Below are 12972 nucleotides of genomic sequence, written 5' to 3' on the forward strand. Positions count from 1 at the left end.
GTGAGGTATTCACTAAATTGGTATATCCTCATAAATTTTTTCGAGAGTTCGATTTATGTGACGGCATATCCGAAATTTCAGTTTCCCCCCAAATTTCATACACACTCTTGTAGTAGTAGTAGTATCACATAACAAACTAGGTTTTCATTTTTTCTGTTTTGTGAAACAATGGAAGAAGAACTTCGTTCAAAAATTGAAACAACGGTTTTGGAGATAGTGAAGCAATCCAATATGGAAGATACAACTGAGTTCACCATCCGAGTTGCTGCTTCTCACCGACTCGGTATTGATCTCTCTCTACCCGAACGGAAGCAACTCGTTCGAACCGTTATTGAGTCTTATCTCGTTTCTGTTGCGGAGGGAATGAAGAACAACACGGTGGTACCGGAATCGAATGAGATTAAGGAGAATTCGATTGTTGTACAAGATTCCTCAGAGATGGTGGAGTTGAAGATGAAGAAGATCAAGAAGGAGGAGGAGAAATTAGAACGCATTGTTTGCCAGGTCAATTCAATTGAATCCCTAATATTACAACAATTACTACTCACATTCATATTCATATGCTTCAACTTATGCTAGAATTTATCTGAATGCTCGTTAGTCTTTTTTGGGTTTTTACTTTCTTATCTATGTCATAAGACCTTGTGCTCCAATTCTAATCGTGAGATGGTTCTCGCGCACCAATTCATGGTTCTTTTGCGAGTTTGTTCCTTATAAGGAACGGACCTGGTTTTCAACTACAGTTTAAGTTCAAGAAAAAAAACGAAGAAATGAAGAGTAATTGGTGATATGCACTAGATGAATAATTTTATGACAAACGAGAAAGAATCTTATTTTGGATGTTTCTCCTTTGAAGAAACAATGATAGAAATGGCTGTGCGGGAGCTATAGAAACCCTACTTATCAGCATCATGGAATTAGATGAAAGAAAATTAAAATAAAATATTTTAAAATATATTATTAGTTATTTATAATTAATAGTTAATGGTAATAATATACATATCCATACCCATACCAAGAGAACCGCATATCAAATGACAATGAGTCAACAGCAAGTATAGGGTTAGAGGAGATTGCTAATACTGCAAATTGGTATAGCCTTTTATTAAGATTTATTTGTAGAAAATGAAAAAAAGAAGGCTTTAACTTATTATTTGTAGTATTTAGATTCATTTTTTTTATTTACCTCACTGCCATATTAGAATGTAGCAAATACAAGCCATATTAGAATGTAGCAAATGTATTATTTGGACTATAATACAAGCCTGTGTAATGTTTCACAAAATTGATGTAGAGAAGAACAACTCCAGTTTGTAAACTACTGTAGTTGGTGATATTGTTAAATTTTCAAATGTTATGTATTCCTTTGCTAGTCATTGGTCTTACTAGATTTTGTTTGTTTGATCTTAGTTGTCAAACAGGAGGAATGTGTCCGTTGGAAATTTTAAAGGGTCAACATTGGTTTCAATAAGAGAGTTTTATTGTAGAGATGGAAAACAACTTCCTGGTCCTAAAGGTGAGTGATTACTTTATGCATAGTTTTATACTCTTAATTTTGAAATGCTTTATTTTCTCTCACGAATTCGCTTGGTTGCATCATTCCCTGCTTTGGTGTAGTGTTCTGTCATACTCTAAATTTACTCTCAAATACTACCCTCGGCCATTATTAAAATATGTCAATATTCCCTTGACACGTGTGGAGGAGGCATGTAGAAGCCTCCATAAGGAGAGTAGATCAAATGGAGCTTAGTCCAATTCCCAGAGGAAGAGAGAGTCTAAGAAAAACTTTAGGTGAAACGATTAAGAAAGACTTAGACTTTAGAGATCATTGTTACTGACCATGATTTATGATAGAGCAATATGACATCATGTAGCCGATCCCACCTAGCGGGGTTAAAAGGCTTGGTTGTTGTTGTTGTATTCCCCTGACACTCATAAATATGCATTTTCAGGGTCTGAGTCATATATAACTATGTTTTTTTGGTTGTTGGCCGTGTTTATTAGTTTATGGTAAGGCAGTCTCATCATCACATGAAAATCTCTGTAGTTGGTTATTTCATATATGCATTAGTTGGAGTGTTTGAGGCTCCTGATTAACTTTAGGATCATTACTTCTGAGATGGAATATGTCTCTTCGTATAGATGTGGTTTCTGAAACTGAACTCATCCTTTGTCTCTTCTGCTGATTTTAGGGATAAGTTTATCTACTGAACAATGGTCAGCCTTCAAGAAGAGCGTACCTGCTATTGAGGAAGCTATCGCAAAGATGGAAAGAAAGATGGGGTGAGTATTCAATGTTGATGTATGAGCTCTTTGGTAACTTGAACAAAAGTTCTGACTTCAGTGATTGGTCTTAACCAGGAAGATGCAATCAACACAATGCAGAAATGACCTTCATGGTAAGCAAAATGGAGATGTGTTAAATTCAGCTGTTGATGTTGCTCCTCTTGAGCTTGTCCCTATTGAGGTCATCCGTTTCGATGGGAAGAATTATCAATTCTGGGCTGAGCAGATGGAATTACTCTTGAAACAGTTGAAGATTGAATATGTGCTTACCGAACCATGCCCTAGTTCTACATTAGCAGAAAATTCAAGTGCTGAAGCCAAAGCTGCAGAAAAGAGACGGGTAAATGATGATTTACTGTGTCAGCGCAATATCTTGAACCATTTATCTGATCCTCTTTTCAATCAGTATGCTAACAGAAGAATGAGTGCTAAGGAGTTATGGGAAGAATTAAAACAGGTTTATATGTTTGAGAAGTTCGGAACAAAGAGATCTCTAGTGAAAACATATATCGAGTTTCAGATAGTTGAGGAGAAAGCAATTACTGAGCAAATTCAAGAACTTAATTGCATTGCAGACTCTCTTGGTGCTGCAGAAATGTCTATCGACGAGAACTTTCATGTAAGTGTCATCATCTCAAAGCTTCCATTATCCTGGAAGAATTTTTGCATCAAGCTAATGCGAGAGGAGCATCTACCCTTCTGGAAGTTAATGGAACGTGTAAGGATAGAGGAAGAATCCCGCAATGGAGTTAAACGATCAGGTGACCCTTCTAATCGTACTGGATTTCACCGAGCCAATAAATTCGAACCAAGACGAACCGAGAATAAGCAGCCACCAGGTAAGTATTTGAATAAGTCAGAAGCTAATAATGCTAAGAGCATAGCCTGTGATATCTGTGGCAAGAAAGGGCATCTTTCTAGAAATTGCTGGGGAAGAAAGTAAGCTAATGAAAGAAAAGCATAAGAGAACTTGTTACTGAGTAACTAATTGTATTCATATCCATTGTGTTCTGAAGATCTTATTATTCTTCAGGGGACAGAATGTAAAATAGTGAAAGGGTTTTGGTAGTGAAATATTCTTTAGGGTAGGTTTTTCACTTAGACCTTTCCCTTCCAAATAGGCAGGGTATGATCTTTTTTTTGTTATACAAAGAATTTCTAATTCCAAACTCCGGCAAATTAAATGAGCACATGGGAAATATCGCATGCTTCACGAATGAAACGAAATGATCGGAGCAAAAGATATTCACCTGCTAAGATCATCACTCTCAATCTTTGCTAGGGTTGGCACAACTCTCACAATATCCTTTGCAAATGCCAAACTCACTGTTTGACTATTGGCTTTTAGGGAGCAAAGTTTTCTATCTTCAATATCTGTTAAACTGTGTCTTCAATGATTTCTATTTTGAAGCACATAATTGTAACAGAAAAGAATATGCAGAGCTCTGTTTTTTCTGTTAATATTAGCTATGCTAATTGGTTTAGACATTTTATGCACTTTCATTTCATTGGTTTGTAATTGAGCAAATAATGTATAGAAACAAAAGCCTAGACCCATCCTATAATGTAATTCTTAATATTAGTTTCATATTTGGTTTATAATTAGTTTATCCTTTCTGCATTTTAAACTTTAGAGAAATAAGCACTCATACTCACATTTCTACAATAGAGTATGATTTGGTTTGTAACAAGTGCTGCTTGAGTTGACATAGAATTCTGTTTTCTTTGTTAATATTGGCTATGGTCATTATTTGCATTAGACAAGTCCTACAATTTGATTGGTTTGCTTTGTAACTGAAATAAATGTATAGAAATAAATTTCAAGGAGCAAAGCTATAATGACATTAGAGTGTAAAATCCATACACTAACCGTGTAAAAATTTATATAGATGTACTCAATCATTCACCATTCATTTTGATTACATTTATTAAAAAATCAATCATAATTAAATATCATTGGTAGATGATGCAGTAATAGTGTATAAAAGTCATACATTATCTTTTTCTCATAAAATTATTAGGTTGCCCAATAATGCCATCACCAATTTATAACCATTAGAGAGGGAGTCCAAGCTAATGCTAGTGGATGCATAATGCATTGCCCTTCAACATTCACCTAAGCTTACTAAAGATGTATATTTTTTTTGTAAATCAGAAAAAAAAACAAAAAAAAAAAAGAATATGGTACACTGAAATGTAGGAAAAAAAACATTAAGAATATTTTTTGTCCAACTTTATGATACACAATGCTAATATGTATCTAACTAAAAAAAATTACCTCTATTTGCAAAACCTTATTTTTATATATATTCATAGAAAGTCTTACCAATAGTATGAGAGAAAAGAATGAGAAATGATGGAAATATATTTTCAAAGATTGAATAGGATCCTCATACTTCATATATATAACTTATTGTTTAATCAACTAATATTTTTGTATTGTTATTGTAAAAATTTATATACAGTCAATACATTATTCATTTGTATCACTTTTATTTAAGAATTAATGATAATTAAATATGAATGATAAAATAATAAAATAAAAACTCTTATATTATCAATATATACATCTCTTTCTCATCTTTTAGATACATAGCACAATTTACTTTTTGGCATCAATGTTCACATGCACGCACCATCCCACAAAAATAAGGGATACATTATATATACACTTATATTGAGATTGACTAGTATTAGTGACCACCACAACACATGGCATGTTTGGTAGTTGTGTTTTATTAGAGAAACAAACCCCACATCTCATTCTTTGAATGAATCCTTCATTATCTCCAAAAGGCAAAGACATATGATGCTTTAAACATATCAAAATTATGGGTGGGAATGAGTTATGGACATGTGAAGTTAAAAATCCTAAAGAACCATGTTCAATGTTGTGCTTTAGGGAGATTGTTTTTTGTCACATTTCAATTACCTTTATTATTCTTCATGCACGTTTCAGCCCATGTCCTTCTCCTCACCACTATTTCTTTATAATTTTTATGCCAAAAAATCAATATTTAATAAGTTTTAATTATAATAATCATTACAAATTTGTATACAAAACATTTTAAACCAAATAACTAAACTTTGACTCCACACCTACATATGTTGAAGTTAGGCCATGATAGTCTCATGACATAGTTTTTAAGATTTACTTGAGTCCTACATATATTAGTTAGAAATAATGTTATTATCATGTCATCCAATATCTATAATGAGAATATTTATGCAAAAAAAATTGGTTTCCCACATGTATTTTCATATTATAGACAATCATGTCCGAGCCGGGGACATCGACTGTATGTGGGAGTAACTCTTTTAGTGGGTATTTTTTCCATTCACATACTCGAATGCAAAACATTGCTTAAGGAAAATCAAACATGTATCTCATTGGATTAGACATAACATGGAAAGTTTTAAGAACATGTTTCATGCTTCACATAACAACAAAAGCATTGTCCAATTAATCTCTATAGTAAACGTGATTTATGATTAAGGATAAGGAAGTGTATGAAGTAGGAGTACTTATGTTTTGGTTTATTATTACATTTCTCGTTAACATCTTTAATATTATTACATAAGAACAATAATTCTTCTTTCTCCTTTGTATGTAGAAAAAAATAGTCTAGCTATATATCTTATTTGATTTTTGGAATTTATACGCAGCTTTTTAGCCTAAGGTTGTTTTGTGCATGAATTGGAGATACTTCAAATCCATTATAGAAATAAGGTAATAACAAAGGAACAGTGTAGAAAGACTACAATTTAAAGAACATTACCAATACTTTATACTTTTCTTCCTTTTCATGTGCATCAAGATTCCCTCTCATTTGAAAGGAAAAGAACATAAGTGACAAAAGCACCAGATAATTAACTAAATATTTGATTACTCTATAGTTCCCACTGTTTTTGTTGATAGCCTCCACAGTAATAAAATTTCTGAGGAAGCTCTTTAAGTTGGTTTTCTTCTCTATGTATTGTGTCTATGGATTATGCTAATTCTAAGGAGTTGTTGGATTCTTGGGAAAATGCTGCAATCAACTTGTCCTTTGTAATCTGTACAGACCCTTTCGATTTAATTACAAATGCATGGAAGATGGTATCGTTCACTGCGGCGAGTTTCGACTCTACTACACTTATTTCAGCATTATTGAATGCTTGGATTACTTTTGAAACAGGATGAGTGTCAAGAGGGCAACTCATCCTTACAGTTACCTTGTCTTGAGAAGCTTGAATATCCACATCGGGAGCTCGACTCTGATGATTTTCCGATTTATATTCATCCCTTTTAGTGCTGCCAAATTTCTCTTTCTCAAGCTCCAACATCTTGAGTTTTGCCTGAAGCTCATTAATGTAAGCAATGGCATCACCTAACAACGATGCCTTGTCCATCTTGGATATATTAGGAACAACAGACCGTAATGCATAGAAACGTTGGTTCAGCTTCTCGCGCCTTTGCCTCTCTGCCTCCACATGATTGAGTGGTTCATCCCTTCCATTCACAGGCTTCCTGCCACGTTTCTTCGGCCTCCTTTCATCGATTACGCCCGGTTTCTCCTCCTTGAAAGAGGCCTCAGCATCAGATAATTCTAATTCACTAACAACTGATCTCACTAAAGGCCTCGAAGTAGCTCCGGAGAAATCAATTTGCATTTGCCTTTGAGGTTGATAGTTGTTAAGCCTAAAATCCTGTCTCACGCCATTACCTGCCTCAGCTACCGTGACATTGCTTCTATTAGCGAAAACTTCGGCCGGACTAGGCTGCCTCATCATACCTTGATTCCCTGCCCAACTTGATCCATGCAGACCATTTCTATGAGCAGCATTAAGGAACTTACTAGCACTCCCATCGGGGTAACCGCAGTCTCCCCATGGCCTCTCCTCCACTTTCCGAATAGCAAGTTTCTCCCTAAATTGAGTGCGACCAGGACAAGGGTCCACAAAAACTTTCGAGACTCCATCTACCTTATTCTTATTACCTCCAATTGGAAAACCATGAAATACATCATTTTTCTCATCTCTCTTTTCAGTAACAACAGTCAATGGTAAAGGTGAAATTGGCTTAACATTAACCTTAGGGTATGAATATAACGACGAAAACACAGTTTTTATGGCTTCTAACAATTCAAAGTTCTCAGGCAACAATCTCACTGAACCTAACTCCACAACTCCAAAATCAGTAGGCACTAAAACAATGGTTCGAAATCCAGCAGAATTAGCCAAGTAAGATCTCACATAGTAATCTGAATCATTATCATTCAATGCATCCAAGAGCCACACATGCTTCCCAGATTCAAAACACTTACCTGGTCCACCACTTCCCTTAGGGAAAGAAAAGTACATTGAAGCAAGAAAGAACATCTCTGTGTCAGTAACATGGTCAAGACCAATAACATAGTTCTCTTCATCTGAACCACCAAAAGTTGTGTGAAGCTTCTGAAGCACCTTTTTCCTCAAACTTTGTTGCATATTCAAATCATCAGCATCATCCAAACAAGGCCTTAGAACCCTTCTTACAATGTGTTCTTCTACTTCATTTGGTTCCCTACAACACCCATCACCCCAACCAAGAACCCAATCACCAGATTTTGACTGAGAAAGTTGCCAGAAAATTGCATAGTTCCAGCTGAAATTTGAAACATTGGGTCTCTCAACAATATCAGAAAGCTTGTTCTGAAGACTCTCATCACTACCAATAGCCATTAAGATAATCTCATTGGGCAATGAATTTGAAATCAAAAAATTCAAAGCTTTTGGTCCTAGAACACTAGCAACCATGGCTTTTTCGTTTTCACTCCATAACATCTTCATTTTTATCTATTCTCAAAAAATAAAACCAACCCACTTTATAAAAATCTCAAATTTGAAACCCCTTTATCGAAAAAATCAATTTTTTCATCTCCTTTTATGACAACCTCAGATCTAACAAATTTCAGTTACAAAGAAGAAAAAAAACATGACATCAGATATGACATAGTTTAAGGTTGAAAAAATGGAGATGTGAAGAAAAGTGAGAGTGCAATGAAGCAAAGGTGTTGTGAAGAAAGTGAAGGGTGAGAATATGTGTGAAAAGTGAAGGGAACAAAGAAGAAATAGAAAATGAACACTGTGCTATAGAGCCTCTCTAACTTGTAAGTAAATACTGACAAAAATAAAGCATGCACGAAACACTATATACTAATTTGTTTTTATTTTATTTTTCTAGTTTTAATTGATGAGGGATTATATTATGAGTTTAGTATTTTTGTATTATTAGATTAAAGTTTTTATTTAAACATTATAATATTCATGTGATTCATGTGATATGTTCCTATTGAACGATAAACGACAAGTGTGATGACCAAAATTAAAGTAAAAGTATATTTGACTATGTGTGGTTTGCAATTCATACACCTTAATTAATCAACCTTGGTTAATAAATAATAATAAAGAACCATTATTTTATGGAATCATGACGTTGAAAGTTAAACAAAAAAGATTCCTAGGAAACCAAAAACATTGTTAATGTCTAATGTGGTACATATAAAGAGCAATTAGTTTCTTCAAACTTTATTAAAACATCATAACTCATGGAGGCCCTAATAATTGAACTACCATCTTTGTTCCTAAAATTTCTTGTTTCAATGTCTCAAACCAATTATATTACATTAAATAGTATAAAAATGATTAACAAAACATTGATTTAGTAGTGTAAGGACACACTGGATCAGGAGCAATTATGAGGGTTAGTTATAAATCCTGAAAGAGATTAGTTCCTTATCCAAAAAAGTGAAAGAATATCTTTTATAATACCAAAAATAATAATATAAAAATGTTATTTTTTATTTTTATTTTTAAGTAGGGGATAACTTTCAATTGATCTGGAATACAATGAAACATAGACAAATGATTCCCTCTCTAAAATAGAAGTATAGAAGTATATATATTTTAAGTGTGTTGTAAAATGGTATGATTGGATTAAGATTATTGAAGAATTTAGCTTGATGGAACGTGTGTGTTTGAATGGAAGAGAAAAGAGTTGTTCCTCCACATGTTTCAAAATATCACACGCATCTCACGTGCACCATTTACTCTCTCACCCCATTGGATCCTTTGTGTGGTGGATGAAGCACGTGAAGTGCATTTATGCCTTATTTGGCTACCTCAACAAAGAATACTTAATTGTTATCTATCTTTTCATATTTTAAAATGGATTTATTCATTATAAAGGGCCACACCTTACTAGATTATTAAATAGATAAAGGGGGCTTATCTACTCATAATTCTTCACTTATTATCCATTTTCGTTCCATGAGGAAAATGTTAATCACGCCTATATGTGGAAGATGCAACATTTTAGTTGAAGATCTCACACCTTCAAATACTATAGGAAATCAGCTCTTCTTCGGTGCCCGAATATTTTGGAGGAACCAATTCTTTACTTCTTGGATGACAACTCATGCTAGGCTCCTTAACGTATGTTTATTCTTAGCGGACATCTAATGGTGATCCTAGAGGTGGTGAAACCATTCAGTCTTCAAAAATATGATATGGGACATATCTTATTTCTCCCGAAATTTCACCATGAGTTTGGGGATTGGTCTAATTTTGATAATATGTCGAGTGATGAAACCATGTCGTGTGTCTATTAGTGTCATCCTGAATCTGGAAGGGTTAAGCTTAATGTGTATGGTAGTTGTAATGTGCATGATCAAACAAGTAAATGAGGCGGTACTATTTGCAATCATGATGACATTTGATTATCTGGATTCAGTGGTAATTTCGGAGTTGGTACTCCTATACAAGCTGAACTCCTGACTGTTGAACATGGTCCTGAGTTGACTTGGAAGTTGGGTCATTGTCAAGTTATAGTGAAGAATGATTACTTTGAAGCTATTCATACTATTACTAAAAATGTTTTTATTCACTTGGACACTATTGCTACTGTGTAACATAACATATGTGGTTTACTTAGAAAAGATTGTGATGTTTGACTTCAACACATATATAGAGAAGAAAATATGTTGGTAAATTACATATCTAAACTTAATATGAAATATCATATAGACTTCAAAATCTGGAACTCTCTACTGTTAGGAGCTCTCTCTGCCCATTCTACATAGACATTGTTCATATACTTTAGTTCTTTCTTGTTTTCTCTTTTCTTACTGAAGCATAAACATATATACCACATATATATAAAAACCTACAAATTCATTTATCTAATTCTCATATAACCAAATCTCATTTTATGTCACTCTTCAAAGTAACTTGTGAGATACTAATTTTCAGTGAAGAAAAAAATTACCCACATCCTTGCAAAATGGCATTACTAAAAATAGGCTAAAGAAAATAAGCTCTAGTATAATTGTTCTTCATTAAAAAAAAAGATAATTGTTCTTCTATAGGCTGAGCTAGCCCAATAGCTTAGGCCCAAAGCCAATCTTCATGCTACATTGGTCGTATCAACATAACAACCCAAATTAGTCACACTCTTCATCTATAAAAAAAAATAATAGGTGGAGAGTTGAGGTAAATTAAGTCCTAAATCTTATTAATAAATTACATATTGCTTATTAACTTGGGTGCAGAAGTGACCTTCTAACTTATAAGTATACCTTGGGAAGAGGAGAGACATGTTCGGGAAGAACAAGGGAAATGCATGTTTTTCTTTTTTAATGATAAAAATGTAATTTTATTATAAACAAATGAATAGATGTGTAATTGAAAATTATATTTCTCTTTATTTTTTGAAGTACTTATCTCTCCATTAATGAAGAAAATTCTGTATTTCGACCAATGGGTGTTTGAATGGAACAACAATAGAAGTATATCATTAATAAAAAGTTTGTTGAACACAAATATCGTTAATATTTAAACAATATATACATGTTTTTTTGTGCCTAACACGTTATAAATGTAGAGGAATAAAAATTACTTAGAAGAATTGACCAACTAATGTGTTAAAAATTTACTTATATATGGGTGTGGGTTCTCTTGCTTCTTATTCATACTCAATCTAGGTTGTGGTGCTATGCAATACAAAAGAGTCAAGCATTCAATAATAATAATACAATATTAATTTAGCAAAAAACCATACCTGAAAATTAAAAGAAAAAATCTCCCACTAGTTCTAAAAAATATTAAATAATCCTCGAGTACTTGAATGATGGTTTAGTACTTAAATAATAATCAATTTTTAACTTTTTAGTCTTTTTAAAAATATAATAAGTCGTTACATCAATAAATCAATGCTTTCTTGGTAGAGCATGACAATTAAGTGAGGTTATATATATATTTATCCTATTTTTTATTTTAATTATTAATTGTCATTAAATATATTGGCAACCTAACAAGTAAATAGAAACAAAGATCTATCCCAGACAATAAAGGTATAACTAATTTTATGTTTTTTTTTTAACTTTTAATTGAACAAGTAAATATAAACAATATTCTAGCTAAAAAGACATATAAGATAATAAGGGAGTAGTTAACTTCAAATTACCATTTTAATATAAAAATAGATAATTAATTAATTTGAGTTTAGGTAATCTAATATTTTATACATTATTTGTTCTATGAGTTGAAGAATCTGAGTTGCCTTGTTGGATCTGGATAATTGTCAGTCTTGACAATTGTCAAAACCTGAGTTGTCTTTCTTGAGTAATTGTCAGCATTGAACTGCCTTGAGTGAGTACCTAAAAAGAGATCTTGACGCCAAACTTAGTATTTATAAGAACATGTATTGAGTGAAAGAAGGTAGAGTGACATGACTTTGCCCTTTTAGCCTAATACTGATAATGTTATAGATTTGGACTAACTCTATCGTATGATAATGTAAACTTGTCCACTGCTCATATGACATGACTTTACCTTTGTATGAATGAAGGTTTTTCAATGTAGCAAGTGTTGACTTGATCATGTCATGTCGATGTCATCATTTCTCTTTGACTTGACCATGTCATGTTGATGTCATCATTTCCCTTAGCTAACTGGGTATTTCAAATATGATTGATAATCATGTAAATATAATCTTATGTATCTTATAATTAGCCTCATACATAGTGGTTGGAAAGTATTGACCGATCACAACATTGAGATTAAATATTAATTTTTTATAAAAGAAAAATAATATTAATTACTTAAATAAAAACCCAAGATAAACCACACCCAAACTATAAATAGATTATATCATAATAGTGAGCCATATTAATTGTGACATAGTATGTGTGGATTTCAAAATCATAACTTAAAATGATTGAAATGAAAATGTAAATAGCAAAAGTGATAAGAGGGTTCATGGGATGCATAAAATGGTGGTCATTTTCAGTTATCTATCTTAAATACTCAAAAGCAAATTGGTCATTGGTCAATTAGATGACATTAAGCTAGAATAGGACAATGGGGCTTTATGTGTGTTCATATCATTTTCATACAAAAAATATTAATTACATCAATCAAACCCATCCCTCCCACCCATTAAAATTAATACAAAAAAGGTGAAACATACACCTTAATCTCGTGTAACCCTTCCCCATGTGAACTTGTGACCTCACCATTAATTAATTCAACAAAGGTATTTTTTCTTCTTCTTAAACTTGGTCTTATAATTGAGGACTAAGTTCAATTAACTATAATGATATATAATTTTTAGATTAACAAATTAACCCATTTCACAAATAAGAGATTAAGGTTGAGGTAACCCAT

At 32.8% G+C, this 12972-nt stretch overlaps 2 protein-coding genes across 3 annotated transcripts; one reads left to right on the top strand and one right to left on the bottom strand.

Annotated features, from left to right (window-relative positions):
* On the top strand, positions 73–3772 carry LOC109345725. The gene is made up of 4 exons (XM_019584903.1): positions 73–504; positions 1411–1516; positions 2193–2283; positions 2362–3772. Exons 1-4 carry the CDS (start codon positions 169–171, stop codon positions 3227–3229), a joined length of 1401 nt encoding a protein of 466 aa, XP_019440448.1. The 5' UTR covers positions 73–168; the 3' UTR covers positions 3230–3772.
* LOC109345723 (transcription factor bHLH13-like) lies at positions 6106–8341 on the bottom strand. Of its 2 annotated transcripts, XM_019584900.1 has the most exons (2): positions 7025–8341; positions 6106–6991 (listed from the first exon to the last, which is right to left on the bottom strand). In XM_019584900.1, exons 1-2 carry the CDS (start codon positions 8095–8097, stop codon positions 6277–6279), a joined length of 1788 nt encoding a protein of 595 aa, XP_019440445.1. In that variant the 5' UTR covers positions 8098–8341; the 3' UTR covers positions 6106–6276. The 2 variants fall into 2 exon arrangements, with proteins under 2 accessions (XP_019440445.1, XP_019440444.1); XM_019584899.1 differs by having other exon boundaries at positions 6106–8341.

This window comes from Lupinus angustifolius, chromosome LG04 (assembly GCF_001865875.1).
Source record: "Lupinus angustifolius cultivar Tanjil chromosome LG04, LupAngTanjil_v1.0, whole genome shotgun sequence".
NCBI classification, from domain to species: domain Eukaryota; kingdom Viridiplantae; phylum Streptophyta; class Magnoliopsida; order Fabales; family Fabaceae; genus Lupinus; species Lupinus angustifolius.

Coding starts and splice junctions, on each gene's coding strand:
- LOC109345725 (XM_019584903.1), top strand. CDS start 169: ATGGAAGAAGAACTTCGTTCAAAAATTGAAACAACGGTTTTGGAGATA. Junction 505..1,410: donor TAGAACGCATTGTTTGCCAG/GTCAATTCAATT, acceptor GTTTGATCTTAG/TTGTCAAACAGGAGGAATGT. Junction 1,517..2,192: donor ACAACTTCCTGGTCCTAAAG/GTGAGTGATTAC, acceptor TGCTGATTTTAG/GGATAAGTTTATCTACTGAA.
- LOC109345723 (XM_019584899.1), bottom strand. CDS start 8,097: ATGAAGATGTTATGGAGTGAAAACGAAAAAGCCATGGTTGCTAGTGTT.